This window comes from Gopherus evgoodei, chromosome 3 (genome assembly GCF_007399415.2).
Source record: "Gopherus evgoodei ecotype Sinaloan lineage chromosome 3, rGopEvg1_v1.p, whole genome shotgun sequence".
Classification (NCBI taxonomy): domain Eukaryota; kingdom Metazoa; phylum Chordata; order Testudines; family Testudinidae; genus Gopherus; species Gopherus evgoodei.
In genome coordinates, this window is record NC_044324.1 from 12,600,552 (window position 1) to 12,621,688 (window position 21,137).

Sequence of the window (21,137 nt, forward strand, 5' to 3'; positions counted from 1 at the left end):
CTCACATTTCCTGCGAACATCTTCAGCCATCCGTGGCCAATAGAATCTACTGCGGATAAGTTCCAGGGTCCTCTCCATCCCTAAATGTCCAAAGTCATCATGCAGGGCCCTCATGGCCAGGGCTCTGTACGCTTTTGGCAGCACTAGTTGATTCCGTTGCTTTTGTAGAGGGTCTGTGGTCACACGGTGTAGCACTCCCTGAATCAGTTTTAGTTTGGTCCATTCTCTCAATAGTAGTTTGCGCTCTGGGGTAGGTGGGACAACCTCAGCTGGGCCTCGCCCCTCTCTTTTGGCAAGTAGTGTATCACGAATGTCAATATCTTGCAGCTGTTCCTCTTGCCAGTCAGCCGTATTGAGCATGGGCAAGGGAGATTGGTCCAAAGCAATATAGTTTACTGAAGCAGAAGGCACGCATTCAGGGGGTAGGCCCAAAGTTTCAGCAACACATCCATGAAGGCTCTCATGGGCCTCTGGCTCTCGGCGACTTACACTGCAAATAGCTCTCACTCCATCCGTGGGTATCACAGCAAGTCGTGGTGCCTGTGGACACCTGGACAATGCATCTGCATCTACATTGCTTCTCCTGATCGGTATTGAATGCTGAAGTCATAGCTAGCCAAAGCAGCCACCCATCTTTGCCCTGTAGCATCCAGTTTAGCACTTGTTAACACATAAGTCAGTGGGTTGTTGTCTGTCCACACCTGGAACTGAGCCCCATACAAGTAGTCTCGAAATTTCTCAGTGATGGCCCATTTCAAGGCCAAGAACTCCAGCTTGTGGGTGGGATAGCGGGTTTCACTATCAGACAGTCCTCGGCTGGCAAAGGCTACAGGTTTATGCTTGCCTTCCACCTCCTGGTACAGTACTGCCCCCAGACCCTCCAAACTGGCATCAGTATGCAGGATAAATGGCTTGCTTGGGTCAGCAAATACTAGGACTGGGGCATGAGTTAGGCAAGTAATGATTGCTCGAAAAGCCCTTTCACATCTCTCATCCCACCGTGGCCCAAAGGGTTCGAAGGGGCCATAGTGTTTTTGCACGGAAGGCCTTTTATTCTTGGTCTTAGATTTGTCCTTGCTGGACTGATATCCCCTGGTAAGCTCATTGAGGGGTTTTACAATTGTAGCATAGTTTTTCACAAATCTGCGGTAATAACCACTAAACCCAAGGAAGGTCTTGAGTTCTCTGTAGTTGCTTGGACGTGGCCATGTAGTGAGTGCTTCTATTTTATCAGAATCAGTACTCACACCCTCTTGGGACACGATGTGCCCCACATACTTCACCGAGGTCCTGCAGAACTGGCATTTGTCAATTGAAAGCTTCAAACCATAATCGTCCAGCCTATCAAGCACTTTAAGAAGTCTTTCTTCATGCTCCTCCAAAGTTCTTCCAAACACAATCAGGTCATCCAAATAAACTAACACTTGCAGTAAATTCATGTCTCCCACAACTTTCTCCATAAGACGTTGAAATGTGGCAGGTGCTCCAGAAATCCCTTGGGGCATGCGTTCGAACTGATAAAACCCTAATGGGCAGATGAAGGCTGTCTTCTCCTTATCTTCTTCACCCAAAGGGATCTGGTAGTATCCACTCCGAAGATCCAACACAGAGAACCACTGGCTTCCCAGCAAACAGTCTAAGGCATCTTGAACTCGAGGCATTGTGTACTGGTCAACCACAGTACGGCGGTTTAGGGTGCGGTAGTCAATACACATCCGGATTTTCCCATTCTTTTTACGGACCACCACAATGGGCGAGGCGTATGAGCTGCGGGACTCTGTAATGATGCCATTTGCAGCCAGCTCTTGAAGATGTTGTCGCACATCTTCCATCTTGGAGAGAGCAAGCCTCCTAGATCTCTCTCTGAAAGGTCGAGAGTCATGTAGTCTGATGTTGTGCTCTACTCCTTTTGCACATCCCACTCATGCAATGAGAACACCTTGGATCTTTCACAAAGTTTCCTTCTTAGGCGATCTTTCCACTCCTCGGACAATGGTGAATCTCCAAAGTCAAACTTTGCTGGGTCTATTGTTGGCACTTGAGTCTCACACTGGGGTTTTACAATTGATTCAGGCTCAAAGAGGTCTGCTATCTTTTGTCCTTGCCTCACAACAACATCTCTACTTGTTTCATTAGCAATCAGTATAGTCACCTTCTCCTGGGCTTCAGCAGGTAGGGTTATGACTCCACTGGGGACCAGCACTCCTTCCGGGAGCTCTCCTTCAGCCGGCTGCTCTATCATTGCTAATGCCCCTTTACTGCCTTTCAGCCTGGTACTCATGACAAGTACTTCTTGCTCCATCCTTGCAGGCACTACTAAGGGGGTTGTACCCAGGTACTTCAGTGCCCCAATCGGTAGCTCAGATGTCTCCTTCTTGGCGCTCTCAATTTTCCTATAGGCTTCAGCACAAAGCGCATGGATCATCAGGGTACTCAGGTACTGGTTCCCAGCCCGTTGTCTGCAGTAATCTGCAAGCACCTTGAAGAGGCTGGAGTTGGTCCCTATCAGCACAGACACATCAGAGGTCCCTTTCGGGTCAGGGCATATTAAGGCAGCGGTGTCCACCTCTTGTTTTACCCCAGCAACCTCCTCTGGGAATTCCAGGTGCACTATGACATACCCTTGATAAGGGTATTCATCCATGCTGAGGCCACACAGACCAATGCCAGTCAGTGGCTGTATGGGCAGGTGCCTAAGCATCTGTTGGTAGAATGACTGAAATATAATAGTCACTTGAGATCCAGTGTCAAGCACGGCTTTACACTCAGCCCCTTCAATCCTCACCATGACCTCTGCTCGAGGCCCTATCAGTCCTGCAGGGATCCCAGCTGGTTGGTCTCTTCTGGGGGAATCTTCAAATCCTCTAGCCCTAGGTGGTCTCCGTCCCCGGACCTTCTGGCAGCTACTGGATCTCTTCCAACTAATCCTCAGCTTTTCATACACTAAGGAGGGGTTCTCTTCCTTATGGCAGTTAGCAGCACTGTGCCCATCCTGACCACACCGGTAGCAAAAGAATTGTGCTTTCCCCATTCGGCGAGGTGGGACGGTGACTCTAGATACTGACTTCTCTATCATCACAGTCTGAGGCTCCTTATTCCTGGAAATCTTAGCTCGGTCAATGATGCTTTGCAGCTCAGCTATCCGTTCTGTCAGGACCTGCATTTGTTGGGCAAGTTCCTCTGTGGTGCTCACCATCAGTACGCTGGCCATTGGCGGTGGCGTCCTGCTGGCTGGTTCCAATGTTTGGGCTTCCCAACACTCGCTGGCTGCCTGCCTTTCTTCTTCTTCCCTGATCTCCTTTATCAGCTGTGAGTAACTTGGGGGATGTTCCTGCCGTTCTCTTAGTCGGAGGTGAAGTAGGGTCGGGTTCTGATACTGAGTCCCTCTTACAACTTGAGCCAGTCTGGTCTGATCCATCTGCTCAGCAGTCATTGCTCCCCTCATAACAGCTCTCTGAAGTAGTCTCTCCAGCCTCTGTATATAGGCTGAAATTTTCTCACCCCTTTGCTGTCGGGAATTAATGAATTTACAGTAACTGTCCTCAGGACCCTCTACGCTCCCAAAGGTATTATCAAGGGCCTCTAGGCAGTCCTTCACACTGACCTCAGGGTCAACGAGCTTCAGGGTGCGAATTACATCTAATGCTGGGCCACTAAGGCTCTATATTAGACATCGTCGCTTTTCTACATCGGGTACGGCCCACTCCCGCAGCATTTCAGTAGTATGCTCCGACCAGAGTTCAAACTCCTCTTCCCCATCAAATAACCTTAACTTACGACAAGAGTTCGACGTAGCATAGGCCAACACAATCTTTTCCAATATATGCCCCAGTGCTTTTGCCCAATCATAGGCTGAGTCTGCCGCCCCTGAGCTAGAGGCTGCAGGACTGGGGCCCAACAAACCCGACATATTAGCCATTATACAAACAGTAGTTTCCTCAAAATATAAACACAATTATTTCCCAATACAGTGGAACACTCAACAGGTGCTTGCGAGGGGTACTGACCCAGGTATCCCGGACGAGCCCCCAAAAATGTAACCCTTCTGCCCCTCTGAGTTGGCAGCAACAAGGGCCGGGTTCAGTATCCAGGGGTTCCGTTTCAGTAACACAATGCATAACCGGCTCGAGCCCCCACCCAGTGACCTGGGACACTCACATACCACACCCCCCTGGGCGCCTCTAGGAGGCAATACTTCCCCTCTCACAAGCACGGAGTCTGAGTGTAGCAAAATCTTTTTAATAAAGGAAGGAATCAATGCGGCATCCTATTGGAGAAACACCACAAACAGGGTTATAACACAAACCATAAACAAAAACCCACCTCCAAGTACGTTTGGCCCTGTCCTTTTTCCCCTTAGGGTTTTAAGTCCAATCACCCCAAAGTCCAACAACCCAAAAGTCTCTGGTCAGTGCCACCCCAGAGTTCGAGAGTTTATCTGTAGAGGTCCCTCCCCCCAGCCTGGGTAGAAAGGGGCACCTTACGTGGTCCAGGGCCAACTGCCCTGCCTCTCTGTGGGTTCTGCTTCCGCCTTCTCCACGAACTGCTCCGCTTTACCAGCTGCTCCACTCTGCTCATCCAGCCGTCCTCAGAAACTGCTCCGCTCCAGCAGCTGCTCTGCTCCGTGAGCTGCTCTGCAAACTGCTCGGCTCCGCTCGCTCTGTGGGCCGCTCCACCCGTCCCACAGCTACTCCGCTCTGCCAGCCGCTCTGCTGCCACCAGCTGTCCCGTGATCCGCTCCAGTTGTCCCTGCAACTGCTCCACTCCACCAGCTGCTCTGTTCCACAGTATATCTTCAGGCTCCCCCACTAGTTAGCACTGTACTCAGTGCTCTCAGCTCAGTTATTTCAGCTCTTTAGTGATTTCAACTCTTAGTGATCTCAGCTCTTAGTAGGGGAGCCCCAGTGCTAGTGCACCATTAGCCCAAAGTGAGTTCAGCTCAGTAACCTGTATCTAGATTCTTGAGGGAATAAAAAAAAACATTCCAGAGCAGAGAGGATGGAACTGGTGCTTCTGGCTCCACAAGGAGACTGCACAACCAGGCACAGATAGCTGTCCCCAGCCTCTCTCCATTCACTGGGGGTTGGAACCCATGTCCCATGTCTAGCAAGTACCACTCAACTGAGGGTGAATCATTTGTCACCAAGCAGTCCCACAGCTCGGCAGTCTGGGATAGGGTAGGCGTGCCTATGCAAATACACTCTCTGAAATTCTTTCTACCAGGTGTCAGGGTAGAGCTTATCCTGACTCTGCTTACATCAGCATTTAGCCCAGTGGTCAGTGTACTCCAGCTGAGGAGGAGAGAGGCAGGGCCGGCTCCAGGCACCAGCCCAGCAAGCAGGTGCTCAGGTGCTCGGGGCTGCCAAGGGGAAGGGGCCGCAAGTCGGACTCTTCAGCGGCAATTTGGCGCCCGGTCCCTCCTGGAGGGAAGGACCTGCCGCTGAAGAGGAAAGCGGTGCGGTGCGGTGGAGCTGCTGCTGATCGTGGGGTTTTTTTGTTTTTGTTTTTTTTTTCTCCTGCTGCTTGGGGCGGCAAAAAACCTGGAGCTGGCCCTGGAGAGGGGCCTTGAAGATGGATCTGCCACCTCTCTGGTGAGTGCCATGCCCCCGGGGCTCCAGTGTATTCTGGTGTGGGGCTTTCTCAGTCTTGCTTGTTGAAGCTGTAGGGGAATAATTTAAAAAGTCATTGGAGCAGGGGGATGGATCCTGGTCTCCCCACTCCTATGTGAGTGCTCTAACCACTAGGCTACAGAGCCATTCTAATGCATGCTGGTGGTATAGGTGGTGCTCTCCCTCTGTCTCTCTCTCCTGTTCTTTCATTGTTTATCCACAGTGGAACAGCTTCACCAGCAGAGAGTGAGCGTATGTCTACACTACAGTGGTATAGCTGCAGCACTGGAGTGTAGATGGTTGCTACAGCAACAGAGGGGTTTTTTCCATCATTGTGGTGCCTCCACCTGCACGAGCTAGGTCAGAAGAAGAATTCTTCCATTGACCTAGCCTTATCTACACCAGGGCTTAGTTTGGCTTAACTGCGTCTCTCGGGGTGAATTTTTCATATCCCTGAACAACATCACTAGGTCAACCTAAATTTTAGGTGTAGACTTGGCCTGTGGCAGCCCCACACCAGATTTTCCCGTAGCCCCATGGTGAGAGAACTCCCCGGAAAAGTGGCAAATCCCCACTGAAAGCCCTTCTCCCCCTCAGGTGGAGGTGGGATTTGAACCAGGGGTCACCCACGTCCAGGTGACTGCTCTGACTACTGAGCTAAGTCATGAGGGTGGTGTGCCTCACCCTCACCCTCGCCCTCTCCCCCCCTGCTCTTGTTAAAACGGTGTAGGTACCTGACTCCGAGAGAGAGTTTTCAGCTGAGAATCCCAAGCAGAGGGAGGCATCTCCCACCAGAGGGGCGGGGCTTATCACCCCTCCAGCTTAGTCCCGCCCATTGGTAGGTTAGGGGAGGAGCCGCCTCACGTGCCGGCATTTGTGACTGCCGTTCTGGGGCACCTCACTGTCGCCAGGCATTGTGCAGGGGGCTGAGGTGCTGGACTCCGCGTCACTACGCCGCCGTTCTCTAGCCCACCGAGATTTAAAAAGCAAACCCCGGCCCTGGGGGACTAGTCACGCCCGGGATTGTGAAAGCACAAATCCATTTCAAACTGGAATGTGCTTCCCTCACTGCTGCTGATTCTGCATTGCACCTGGCAGGTCACTTTCACCTTTGTTCCTGGGCAGTTTTACGTTCTGGGCCTGGGGGTGCTCAACCCCCTACTCCGCCCCAGGACCTGACCCCTTCCCCCCGAGCCCCCGCCCCATCCTGCCTCTTCCCACCCACTCTCCGCCCCAGGCCCTGCGCTTACCCCTTCCCCCAAGCCTTTTTTTATGTTTTACAGTTTTTTTAAAAATAAAATGAAAGGACATTTGGACAGGCATTTCAGAGTGAAAAGCCAGAATGTTTCTTTCTGAAAATGTCAACACAAAATAGCTAGTTATTTTCTGATTTTTTTTTGTTATTTGCTTGACCGAATCCATTTGGCAAAATCGATGTGCATTAGTGAAATGTTTCAGAGTCACCAACTCTGCATTTTGGGGCCAAAAAAATGTTGGTCCTAAAATTTCACCCAGCTTGAAACACCAGGACCGTGGGGCCAGGTTAACAGTCAGGGAGCTCAGGACATGAATTTGTTCATTATTGCCTGAATAAATCTCCCTATAACAACTGCTCCGGACACTCCCAACCCCTGGAATTTCTCTGGCCAAATGGACGTTCCTCTGTGGACTAACCTGATGCCTATGCAGTCAGGGAAGCTTGGACTCAGGCATGGATCTCCCCTTGGAGATTTACAGGATGCAGTCTAGCTGGCAAACGGGAATCAGGTTTCAGGCTCCTACCGGTGGTTGGAATTCAAGTCCCCTTCCGGCTGAAGAAGAAGGTGGGGCTGTGACTTTAAGAACATGCTAGACCTGGCCTTGTTGTTCCAGCGAGCCCAAGCTTTTGCAGGGAGGTGTGGCCTTCCCACCTCTGCACCCCTGGCTTTCGGCTGCTCACTTGGATTTGTGCCCTTTGAGAAATGAGTCCTAGTGGACACCAGCCGATGTTTCTTCAATGCAGAATATATCGGGCTTTATAGCTTGCTCCCCCACCTGTTACAAGGGGGATGGGATATCTCAGTGGTTTGAATATTGGCCTGCTAAACTCAGGGTTGTGAGCTCAATCCTTGAGGGGGTCTCTTAGGGAATTAGGGCAAAAATCTGTCTGGGGATTGGCCCTGCTTTGAGCAGGGAGTTGGACTAGATCACTCCTGAGGTTTTAAGTCCATAAGCTCTTTGGGCAGTGGGCTGTCTTTTGCTCTATGCCTGTACAGCATCCAACACAGCCTGGCTGGGATCGCTTGGGGCTATTGTAATAGAAATAATGATGAACCCTGGACCACACGTGGTCATTGTAATAGGAGTAACTTTAATGAGGGCTGAGATGTTAGTCACAGTGTCCTTGGTCAATTCCAGTTTGGGTAACTGCACTCAGCCTTCTTAGCAATTACCCCAGTAATATGAACTGGAGATAGTACTTTGCACTTCCTGTTCTGATCTCTTGTTAAACAGCTGCCTTGTTCTGTCCCAGAGGTGGGGGCATGTCACTGGTGGGTGAAGTGATCCTACTCAGGCAGTGTCAGTGTTGCTGTTGTTATGGCTTGATATCCAAATGCTACCAAAGCTAAACCTTCAAGGATCATTGCTTTTGTTTGTAAAGCTCTTTGGAATGAGAAGGGCACTAAAGCGTAGCAGCTACTATACTCGTATGAACATTTAGGTCTCCAGCAGATACAGTAGAACTCACACGGACATCGCCGGCACTGGCCAGACTGGGCGCTCGCTGAGGGGGTGAGGTTGGCTCTGGGTTCTGGCAACACCCTACAGCAACGGGGATGGAGACCGTGACGGGGCAGGCTTGACTCCATCAGGTGGGATGTCTCCTGAAAGGCCGTCCCACAGTGGGGGATTTTCATTGACTCTTCTGCTAGCTCCAGTATTATGGCCCCTGGAAAGTGTTTCCCCACCAACCAGGTGCTCTGTCTAGGAGGGAGTTGCCATCAGTTCTGAGCATGGCACTGTTACATCTCAAAGAACTCCCATGATCCCTCTCTTCTCCATCTACCCCTCCAGCTCAATAGGGTCAAATCAGTCTTTCCTGCCAAACCTGCTCCCCTCCCTCCACCCAGTCTTGTAACTTCTGCGTCCTCCCATTTCCTTCTCCTACGCCTAGCGCAGATCTTCTCTTGCCCTGCACGTTGTCCACCCCCTAATCCTCTGCCACCACAACTGCTGCAGTCTCTTCTGCTTGGGTCCTTTTGAAACCAACCGGGCTTGCCTCCAAAATGCTGCCTGAACGGTCCTGCTCTCCCACAGCTCTGAGCATGGCCCCGAACCTCACTATGAGTCTCTTCCAAGTCTAACCTCTTGTCCTTCTTCTCAGGGCCATTCGTCTCCTACTTCCATCTCTGATCTGCTCTCCTTCTGTGTTCCCCATCTCTCCTCCCGCCCCGTGCGTGGTGGTCTCCATGCCATCTGCGTGCCAGCCGTGGTGCCCGGTCTGTATCCTCCCTCCCCAGCTGTCTCTGGCTCGGCAGTTAGGAACCACCCTCGCTGCATTCAAGTGTCCATTCTCTGTAATCGTGTCCATTCTCTGTGCCTTAGTTTCTCTGGCTATAAAATGGGGGTGATGACTCTCCTTTGCAATGGGCGCTGTGCTCTAAGACCGAAGGATGCCAAAGAAGAGCTAATAACTCACACACTTCTGCAGCCCTGCCTGGTTAAAGGGGCACATTTGTCCTTCAGTAACAATAAGCACGAGCCTTCCAAAGGCACGTCTGCCTGACCTGAGTAACTGTGTAAGCTGGCCCTTTCCTGATGTGTTACATCCTCATTCAGCTGCTGAGCCCGTCGTCTAGGCTGTTCAGGACAGTGCTGTTCTCGGAGGAGCCTAGCAACCTGATAGGAGCTCTAAACTAATAGTAACACTTGGAAGGAAGGCAAAATAACCTCACCACACACCTGGCCAGTTGTGCGTTGCTGTAAATGGGGGTGGAGAGGGGGCAATGGTAGGGTGGGATTATTCCTGTTCCACCACCCAGCAATCAACAGTGCCCTGAAGCATGAGACTAGACTGGCCCAGGCTTCACATTCAAAATTACAGCAGCAAGTCACCTTCCATGGTTACGCTGGCTGGAACGGGATGTCTGCGAATCTGGCCACCCCACATTTGAGGTGAAATAGCTTCCAGGTCGGGACCCCAGAAAGTTGAATTAAAAGAGCCAATGAAGCCATGGCCAACTCCCTTCCCCCTGCCTGAGCTATCCAGGGCTGCCTGTTTGGTAGCATCGCTGTTTGAAACCAGGGGCGGCAGGTGGGATTTAAACTGCTTCCTTCCAAGGGTCCAGGTCCAGTCCCACCTCCCTACAGACAGAAACCCTCCATGCCCTGGTGCAACATTTCACCTCCCCAAACCAGCCAACCAGCAAGTCCCTAAAGAGTTAAACACCCAGAGTTCACCAGTGGGCACAGAGGTTAGTTTTGTGGGGATCCTTCAGAATCTTCTATAGCAGGAGAGGGCGAACTATGGCCTGCAGGCTGGATCCGGCCCATCAGGGCTTTCAGTCTGGCCCACGGGATTGCCGGCCTCAGGGCGCAGTGGGGCTAAGGCAGGCTCCCTGCCTGCCCTGGCGCTGTGCTGCTCCCAGAAGAAGCCGGCACCACGTCCCGGTGGCCCCGGGTGGGGGGAGAGGGCAGAGGGCTCTGTGCGCTGCCCTCACCTGCAGGCACCGCCGCCCCCCCAGCTCCCATTGGCTGGGAATGGGGAACCGCGGCCAATGGGAACTTCGGGGGTGGTACCTGCAGGTGAAGGCAGCGTGTGGTGGAGCCGCCTGCTGCACCCCATCCCCAGGAGCCACTGCCGGACTTGCTGGCTGCTTCTGGGAGGGCGCAGGGCCAGGGCAGGCAGAGGCTGGGTGCACAAAGCCTGGGCAAGCCGGTCCTTTCCAAGTGTCTGTTGTCGTTCATTTCGCTGCCAGTGTTTTGGTTTTGTTCTTTTCAGCAGCGTTTTCCTCCCCCACCCCAGCAGGGTGCCTGGCACAACCCTCTGCGTGTTTCCATCATTCCCATAGGATAAAACACACGGGTTATTTCTAGGCACTGATTTTGTCTGGGGGGATTGAGGTGGGCTCTGTGCAAACATGAGCCCTTCGTATTACCTGACATGCTGCAAAGAAGGAGGCTTCTCTTCCCAGTTTCCTAGGCTCTACTGCGTCTGTTTTAATTAACCCTTTGGGTGCTGGTTCCCCCACTGCACCTGCTGTGCAGCCTCTGGCTGTCTGGGATCCGTTAGGAGAAATGGAAAGTTAGGACATTTTTGGAATGTTCAGACATAGGGAAGGCACCAGTCCCTGGTACGTTCAGACCCTTGCTCCCTGGGCATCTCCGTGTGCTGCAGCACATCCAGCAGTGCTCAGCGGCTTTGGCTGTCCTCTTTTGTTTAGCTGTGAAGCAGGCGAGCTCTGCATGGACAGACCTGGCGCATGCAGCCACTTTCTGTCTACACCCTTGAGAGAGCCAGCCGCCTGGCAGCTGAAGTCTAGCTGGGCATCCCTGGCATGCTGATCTGTGAGTGAAGAGGGAGAGCGCCTGGCACGTATGTACTGGGATGGAGGGAAGGGGACGCATTGAAGAGTGCCTGCTTAAAACCCTGCCTAGCCAATCTCATTCTTTCTTGTACAGTTTGCAATAGGAGGCACAGACTCCGCCTCTGAGGAAGAGGTGTGAACTGTAACCCACTGGCTTTGCTGACAGAGTCCTCACTCATCTGGCCAGCTCTTCGTTAGGATTCTCAGCAGCGGAAGAACATAGGCGCTTGTAACAGTGGAAATAGACCACTGGGTTCAGAATAAAACCTACCCCTGGATTTCAGAGCCCAGCTTAATGTTCCAGCAAACTATTTCTTCTGTTTCCAGCTGTGTAATATTTCTTTCCATTAAACCCTTTTTAGCCCTATTCATGGCATGTCTGCCCTGGAAGGGTCTTTGGAGAACTAATGAAACGAGGACATCGCACGACACCAGAGTCTGGAAAGTGAGCACCAGAGACGGGACAGGATTTTAGTCAGACTCTGCTACCTAAAGAACACTTGGGAGAAAGGACGTCTTTGTTGAAATTGGCTCTCTCGATGCACATTTCAGAGCGCCCAGCAGTCCCCTAGCAAAACCAGGGAAGATGAGACTTGACATTCCTGGTATTTCTAAGGCAGAACACAAGCAGGCACAAAATGCCAAAGCTCTTGGGCTTTGTGCATCCATGCCCAAGGAGTACAGAGCCAGCTGGTGGTGCTCCTTGGCTGGTTACCTCTGGAGCTGCCGAGCATGTGATGCGAGGGTGGCATCTGGGACTCAGAAATACAGGGCCGAGTCTTTTGTCACAGTACAACTCAGGCTCAGGGCACTCCCCCAGCTCATTCTGGGCCAACTCTGTGCTGGATTGGGCCGCAGCCTGAGTTAGAGTAGCAAGAAGACTGCTCCAATTTACGCTGGGTGCCTACGTCCCCGAGTGGTCGATAGATTCCAAGGCTAGAAGGGACCATTGTGATCATCTAGTCTGCCCTCCTGTATAGCCCGGGCCAGAGACCTGCCCCACAGTAACTCCTAGAGCAGAGCTTTCAGAATAACAGCCAGTCTTGATTTAGAATTGTCAGTGTTGGAGAATCCACCACAAACCTTGGTAAGTTGTTGCAGAGGTTGATTACCCTCACCGTTAAAAATGAACATCTTATTTGCAGTCTGAATTTGTTCTGCTTCAACATTTAGCCATTGGATCGTGTTAGACCTTTCTCTGCTAGATTGAAGAGCCCATGACTAAATATTTGTTCCCCATGTAGATACTTATGGGTTGTAACCAAGTCATCCTGTAACCTTCTCTTTGTTAAACTAAATAAATCAAGCTGCTTGAATGTGTCACTATAAAGCAGGTTTTCTAATCCTTTAATCATTCCTGTGTCTCTTCTCTAGCCCCTCTCCAATTTCTCAACATCCTTCTTGAATCGTGGGCTCCAGCGCTGAACACAGGATTCCAGCAGCGTTCGCACCAATGCCAAATACAGAGGTCAAATAACCTCTCCCTTGTTTATGAGGAAGCCCTGGCCACACTCCCGATCCCTTTGCTCGGCCCCTTTATATCAGCAGCTGGGTGGATGGCGTAGGAGCCATGATGCCAGCACTGCCCTGCAGAACAGTCCATGCAGCGGTGACACTGGCTTTAGGGACCCTGTGTGCCGGCCCAGCAGTGCAGAGGAGAAGCTGGGCCAATAGACTAACAATCTTATGATCCGACTGAGGGTCTTGGCTCACACCCAGGTGCATGTCAAGCTCTGCAGAATCACCCTGGGAGGGGGGCCGCACCTGGGCCCCACGATGTGCTAGGAACCCTGGGGCCTGGGAGTTCCGGAGTTACGGGACTAATCCGCTCTCGCTGGCATCTTCCCCATGTCCTTCCTTCACTGCCTTCCCGCAGGAGGCAGAGCTCACCACGCGTTGGACTGCCTGCCCCTAAGAGGTGTTGGACTGCCTGCCCCTGGGAGCTGCAAATCGGGAACACGCCCAAAGGGATCTCACAGACCGAGGCTGCGTTAGTACCCTGTTGTGCTCAGCTTTCCCGATTGCAGCGCCTCTGAACGTCAGCCCAGGCCTCAGGACCTTCGCTTTCCTAGTGGCCTTGGCCAGCTCCCTGCCCCTCTGGCTACGCGACCTGCCTTAAAGCCTCAAATGACCATCCACAGGAGCTGCCCCTAGGCCTGCTTTAACCGTGGTCTGAGTGGTGAGTCAAATTCATCCTTGGTGTAACTCCCCTCATGTCACTGGGGTTACACCAGGACCACAGTGACTTCAGGACACAAACCACCACCACGAGCAGCACTAATTGATCACCCAGGGCTGGAGATTTTGACAATTTCCATGGAGACTGGATCTCTTGTCTGCCCTCAAGCGGTGCCCCCTGACTGGTGGCATGGCAGAGGGGGTGGGTGCCCCTGCCATAGAGGAATTCAGCCCAGCATCATTCACCCATCTTTCATACCACTGACCCACCCTCCCAGTCTCGTTTTCTTTTTTTTGTTGTCCCAAGCAAGGGCATGATTTTTGGCTCCTGTGGCCCCTCCTTCCTGCATGGGTGGGTCGTTAGTTCCTGTGGGTTCCATCCACCCCCCCAGACTTCCAATCAGCCAGCCCCGACCCCGCCCTCGCAACAGGAGAGCCAAGAAAGGCGACCAAAGGGAAAAGTCGGGTTGCCGTGCTGGGGTAGGATGCTATAGAGGAGCATCGACTAGTGGTTACAGCTAGAGCTGAGGTGGATATTTTCAGCACTGGTCTTCAACACAGATCAGGACCAAACGTTGAAATATCGAAAGATTTTGTGGTACAGAACTTCTGTAGTTTTTGATTCAGAAATGCTGAAACATTTTGACATTCCTGAAATCCAACTGGTTGGTTTCTGGTTGTTGAAAGGACCCGACATGCTACATTTCAAGTCAGTTGGACATTAACCTGCTTTTTGCCACAGGGCCGCTTTCCTCACAGGAGCTGCTGTTCAGACGCTTGGTGCCCCTGTTCTATCCTGTGGGTCCAGCTCTGTGGGCTGACAGAAATGTTACCCTGGAACATCCTCCTGATGGAAATTGTCTGAGCAGCTGTAGTTCCAGCACATGCCTGGGCGTCAAGAGACCTTGGTTCTGTTTCCAACACTGATTTCCTGGGTGTCCTTGGACAGGTCACTTAAAACAAACCTCACGGAGCCTCATTTTCCCCATTTGTAAAATGGGGGTGCATCATAGGGCCACCCCACCTGGAGTGCCCTGCAGTGGTAGGCTGCTACACAACAGGCACCCCTGCCTCAGTTTCCCTCCTGCAGACTCCCCAGAAATAGTCCAAAGCCTCTTCCCAAGTATAAATATATCCTGGGGTTCATTTGTTACAAGAGTCCTGAGCACATAAATCATAAGAAGTCCCAATTCAGAATTCCCCCAACAGAGTTCTTACAGTAAATGCAACATATGCCCCAGTGTCCCTCACCCCACTCCGAGTGTCTGACATAGCCCCAGCATCCCTCACCCCACTCCATCCCTAGCCCCCCAGCATCCCCTGCCCCCACCTATCCAGCATAACCGTCTCCTGTCCTTGTACCAGGATAGCCACCCCAGGATGCAACTCTGCTCTTCCCAGCGGGTACCTCCACAGACACTCTGCTGAGAGATCATCTTTAGCAGGGAGCATCCCTCAGTCCCCCCCCCCTCCCCTGGCCCTCCCACCTGTTCCCTGGGTCCAGCTCTCTGGCCCTGGAGATATCAGCAGGGAAGCTCCTCTACTGCTGTCCAGCCCGGGCCCTCTGGCTTGGGGATGTCGGACAGAAACCCCTCCTTGCTGCTCTCCTGCCTTCAGCATTCCCCCAGGAACCACTGTCTGGCTCTGGCAGCTCCCATCTGCCCAGCCTGACTCTCACACACCGGATCTCCAGTCTCTCTCTGATCCAGGCAGTCCTTGACTCACTGGCTCACTATCTGATCCTCTATAGACTCCAGGTGTTGCCCTGCCCTCTTAATTTGTCAAGTGGGAATACCTGCTCTGGCGCAGGGGCCCTAGACCTGTTCGATTTACTGGGCCCAGCCAGCTAGTGACAGTATTCTAATACTGTCTGTCTCCCATCTTAGGTGTGACATGGCCCCCAACCCCTTAAAGCTGAGCCCCTCCCTGCCTTTAATGCACTGATCCTCTCCTCATCCCCGTGAGGTGGGGGCAGGTGCTATGAGCCCCACTGCACAGATGGGAAACTGAGGCACAGGGAGACTAAGTGATTTGACAGTGTGGATGTACTTACCTACCTGGGATGTTCTGAGACTCGGTTCAGTTTTGAACAAAGCTCTGACACTCTGAAGAGAAGAGAGGTTTTATTTCTTTCATGGCCAGAGGGATGTGCTGGGGAAATAAGAATTATTCCCTCCTGTGAAAACGGTGTTCTGTGTGTCGAACGCTGTTCAGTAACACATTCAGTGCTGACGCTTGTACTGCAGTGCGGAAAAGTGACTGTGCAAGAACTGCAGAACTGCTCATGTCCCGTCTCCAGGGGCCTGGGCATTAATAAGGAATGAACAGCTTTGGAACCATCTCACATGGCAATTTTTTCCCTCCCGGTGTATTTACGAATGACCTTTATGGATTCATTGAGGCAGCCCTTTGGCCAATGAGCTGTATCTGCCTAGCCCACTAAGGCGCTTGGCCTGCAGCTGTAATGCCAGCGCCAGGGCGGCTGACACCTACCCTGATTATGTGATATGCCTTCACTTTGATAGTCATCGGTGCATTCTTCCAGGGATCTCAAAGCACTTCACAAGCTTCACCTGACTCATCTGCACATTTCTGTGGCGGGATCAGCATTAACCTGCCATTATTATTATTGTTATTCATTGTAGCACCCAGGAACCCTAATCAATATGCTTTGAGAGAGATTTCATACCGCACCCTGATATGGACAGAGCCACCTCTGATCCTTCGTTCTCCTACTCTTCATGGCTAGGGGTCATGGTCAGTCCTTGGGTGTCAGAAGGGCACAAGACCATTTCCCATAGATGGCCTGAAAGTGCTAGGCATACCTTCCTGCTAGCACCTTGAAAATGTGGGGGAGCCAATCAGGAGCTCCGTAGGGAGACAGCTCCCCAACTCCATGTTCCAGCCCTGTCCATATCACGGGAGACCAAGTCATCACAAGAAAGCTCCTCTGCTTGGAGACAACCCCTTAGTTTCTTGATCTCCTGATTATCCCACACCTGCAGGGAAGACACGCGAGGTTTTCAAACGGTCTGTTTAAACTATGGAATAAATTAGTGGATCTGACTGTCCAGTTCTTATCCACAAACCAAATCATTAGCATGATGCCATCACATTCTGCGAGCTCATTGTTCCGGTGTGTGTCAAAACGTCTCTTGTTTCACATAATGGCACTGGGAGGCTTCTTCTCCTGAGGGAAATATTGGACCAGGTGTTTCAGGAACAGATGGCAGATTTGAATTGTCACATTGTGTCTAGCCATCTGCTCATGAGTATAAAAAGTAAAAATCCCAGGAACATAGACACAGTGATTAGATTATTTCTCCAAGGAGAAGCAACTATACATAATTTCATTTTTTTAAAAAGTAAAAACTTACTTTAAAAGGACACTAGGGTTGCAAAGTCAAGCACTCAATAGTCAGGAAGTGACAAAGTAAGGTTGCCTGGGCAACCTTAACTTTGCCCCTTTGTGCATATACATTACGAGATAGTGATCATGTAATTAAAGACTGTCATGACATATAGAAGCACAGTCTACGTGAAACCGGAGGCACGTAGTGTAGGCTATAGGCACAAACAAACAGACTTCCACATAGCTTGAGTTCCAGCTTTCTCCTCTGGTTGCCAGGAAGTATAACATATCTGCAGTTCCACATAGCACTCAGACATCTAGTGGCTGTTTCACATACTGCAAGGTAACATATTACAGTCAGATGCTATGTTTTCCCCAGAACCCCTCATTCAAAACCCTCCACAACTTCATCAGTGAATCAAGCTTTTGTTCCTTTCTGCATCCCAGTTGTACTCCCTACACCACCCTGCCTCATTCACTGTCCAACCTGTGCACAGAATGTGACAGGGCTCCTGCGGAAAAAGTATCTGAGCGTGTAGTTAAAGAACGTATTGTAATGTGTACGCACAAGAGGCTGGAATTACAGATGCGCATCGCCAATGAAGATGATCGTTGTACATGTGAAGCCATAACATTATTACAGATGCATCCCTGCCTCCTCCTTACACGCACGCTGAGCATTCACAATTTGCCAATGATTTCTACGGTGATGCTGTATAGAAATAAATACAGTGATCTCAGTCTGTTCTCCATAGACTGTATGATGCTCAGCACCCCAACTCCCAGACTTTGGTCTCTAAAGTTTCCTGAGCAAAAGACTAACTGCATATAGCAATCAATTTCTGCCAGTCTCTGGGGTGGGTTGAGATAGACAGAAATTGCCTATACCTTGTTGTCTGAGTGGGAATTCAACTCTGGCCTCTTGTGAGCTGCAAAATGCTAAAAGTTTCAAACCAAGATGCACAGATGCCATCTAGTGCTGGGATGCAGGTTAATTTTCACATTACGCAGCGTGCAGTGGAAAATACAGTAGGAAGATATATATATATATATACACAGAGAACATGAAACAATGGGTGTTACCATACCCACTATAAGGAGAGTGATCAGTTAAGGTGAACTTACAAAGTAAGAATATACATTAATTTTTTAAACCTAACCAGTGTCCCTTAAGTGAATTGACACAAGTATTAGAGCTGGGTGGGTCTAATACAGTATTTTTTTAATTTTCTTTCTTTATATAGGAATTAGAAATTATTATCCGACAGGAGCACTGTAACTAAGTTATTATCTGCAAAAAACAAGAGTTTTCAGGTGCCCAAGTAGCTTTTGGAATCACAGTTAAAGTTACCCCCCCAAATCTGAAACGGCGCCCCTGGGTTAGAGCTTAGCAGGGGATAAATTGATGGTCAGGTGCACTGCAGAGTCATATCCTGTCTGGCAGCACCATAACTTGCCATGTAAACATGCCCAAAGGAATCAAGATGACGACTAAGCTGGGCTGATTTTCAGCCCCTTGAACATGGATGTTACCCTTGGAGAGTGTGAACTGGCACGTCTCCACACCAGCGCACTGCAAAGCCTGACCCGCGTTAGTGTGCCCTCACTGGTGTTACGTCCACCCCCCCAGCCCATGTGCGTTGCAGGCTCTCCTGCGGGGCACATCCCATGGGAAGCAGAGCCGCTCTGTGATTCTTTCCTAGGGAATTGTGGGAGAGCTTGTCTGTCCTGGGCACCATGGGGGAAGGCACTAGAGGACTGGCAGCATTCGAGGGGGTGGGTTGCCAGCTTCAGTGAAAGCAGCCCCTGGGGCTCTAACCCACACCCCCAGCTAGCCCAGGTTGAAAGCACCAGATGGAGAGGGCTGTGTGTGTAGATGGAAGGTGGGCTAGGGCCAACTCCTGAGCGTGCGCTGCATGCCATCTCTGAGTAGAATGAAATGGGAGGATACTCAGGGCTGTGTGGGTGCATTTGTACAAGCAGAGCCTAAGATACAACACACGCACACACATCCTCCACCAAGTGTGATCCAAGAGCGCTTGAGAAGATCCATGGGACTCCAGCTGTGATAGGCAACTGGATTTCCCTTTCTAACCCGCCTAAACATTTTTGCAGTTAGGGCCAGACTGTGCAACCCTTATTTGCACCAGGGAGCACATACTCACCCCAGTGAACTCACTTGTGTAAGGCTCCATGTCTCCCCTGCCCACCGTTCCTCTCCCACTGGACACATCTGGGGCAGGGCTGAGCTTTCAGGGGCTGATCCCGAGCGGGTTAATTCATGTTCTGCTCTTCTGTTTCTCCCCAGCCCACCTCTGAGCGCAAAGACCCAATGGCATTTATTCCGCGTGTCTCCAGAGAATCTGCGGACATACCAAACCTTCCCCTCGGGGAAGAGGGTGACCACCCAGGAGAGAGAAGTCAGAGACAGCTATTTTGAATACAGAGCATGAGGAGAGAGGTTCCCCTTCCACCGCCGGTTCCTAGATGAGGAAGGAATGGTGAGAAATAAAGCACTGGAAGTTAGCGACCCCCTGGATTCTCTCTCCAGGCTGCAGCTGTTTCTAAGCAGGACAGCTCTTTCGTTACCCACCTGCAGTGCAAGGAGAGGCTATGCATGTGGCTGCAATAAGTCACAGACCACGCGCCTGTCACTGTAGATGTACATTTTACACAGAGATAAAGGACAGGTGGGGTGTGGACTGAACGCAACAGATTCAGCAGCTGTCAGTGAGAATGTAGAGGCTCAGCTTTGGCCGGCACAGCCATTTATTGTCCTCCAGAGAGATCAGGGTCAAAGCAGAAGCTCCACCTACAACTCAAACTGTACTAACAATCGTGGCTCAGCTCTTTCGTAATGCCAAGAGGCACCACTCACAGCAGATGGGCAGGTCTCCATAATAGGTTTTCCTCTCCCCTTCCTCACATAGTTTGTTGGAAGAGAAATAGTTAATAATGTGGACAATTAAATGGTCACCATTAGGCCTCAGGGTTAACGCCCACCGGCGTAAATAGAACCATTGACGCTTCTCTCAGAGTTGTTGTTTCAGGCTCTCTGAGGACTCAGGCACACAACGGGATGCTTTTCTACTCCAGTATAAGGGCCAGAGACGTGTTTTTAAATGAAAGCTTAGATTCTGGAGCAAAGAGGGCAGGCAGCAGGGAAACAGACTCCTTTGCCACCCCCCTGGGAGAACGTTTATGCAGAGAATATAAAACCTGCTCTATGTTCGGTGTTCTTCCATCTTTTGTAAAAAACGCAGTCCCTCGTAAACCTAAGAACCAGAGTGCAGCCTGTCGCTGCACCAGTCCTGAGCTGCAGCCCAGCCCAGGAACCAGCATGGTCTGTTGAGCCCCACACTGATTGCCCGTCAGCGCAATGTCAGGTGCACAGGGTGAAATTCACCAGCCCCGGGAACTCCCACCTGAGCACACAGGGCTTGTCTGGGCCGTCTGGGTGAACAGTGAGAGCAAAGCAGCAGAAATGCTGAAAGAAGCTACCCCAGAGACAGGGGACTGTGAGTCAGGAGGTCCCAGTAATATAAGCCTTATTGCTCCTCTTTGGCACTATGATCATGATTCATGCTGCTGTGTTTCCCAGGCAGTTCCTAGATTCAGAGTGTCCTAGGGCCAGGAGATCACCTAGTCTGGCTTCTGTGTGGCACAAGTGTCATAACATATTCCCAGATTTGGACCTTAGCGTCCAAAATATGGGTGTTAGCATGAAAACCTCCAAGCTTAGTTACCAGCTTGGACCTGGTAAAGCTGCCACCACCCAAAAAATTAGAGTGTTTTGGGGTACTCTGGTCCCCCAAAAAACCTTCCCTGGGGACCCCAAGACCCAAATCCCTTGAGTCTCACAACAAAGGAAAATAAACCTTTTCCCTTCCCCCCTCCCTGGGTTCCTGGAGAGATACACAGAAGCAAGCTCCGTGAATCTAAACAGAGGGACTCCACCCTCCCCGTTTCCAGCCTTGGAAAACAGAAGTACCGAGAGCTAATCTCTCTTCCCCCCTCACCCAGAGGGAATGCAAAGTCAGGCTAGTAAATCTAACACACACAGATTTCCCCCTGACTTCTTCCTCCCACCAATTCCCTGGTGAGCACAGACTCAATTCCCTGGAGTCCCCACTAAAGAAAAACTCCAACAGGTCTTAAAAAGAAAGCTTTATATAAAAAGAAAGAAAAATACATAAAAATGGTTTCTCTGTATTAAGGTGACAAATATGAATAAACAGCCTTATTCAAAAGAACACAATTCAAAACTCTCCAGCAACTACACACATGTAAATACAAAATAAAAACCATATGAATCACTATCTTATCTTTTGTACTTACAACTGGAAAACAGAAGATTAGAAAACTGGAGATAGAAAAATCACTCTCATAGCTGAGAGGGTCAGACACAAGACAAAGGATTCAGACATAAAC

General features: G+C 50.9%; 1 protein-coding gene across 2 annotated transcripts in view; it reads left to right on the forward strand.

The window, feature by feature from the left end:
- FAM166C (family with sequence similarity 166 member C) overlaps positions 1–20,431 on the forward strand; it is a 49,354-nt gene extending 28,923 nt beyond the window's left edge. Inside the window, exon 4 of one of the 2 annotated variants that reach the window (XM_030555088.1) lies at positions 19,015–20,431. In XM_030555088.1, the coding sequence (XP_030410948.1) occupies positions 19,015–19,159 (145 nt within the window). In that variant the 3' untranslated portion in view covers positions 19,160–20,431. Of the gene's footprint in view, positions 1–11,538; positions 12,175–19,014 lie in introns of those variants that run through there. The other variant, XM_030555089.1, reaches the window with a different exon arrangement.
- The last annotated feature ends 706 nt before the right edge of the window (positions 20,432–21,137 follow it).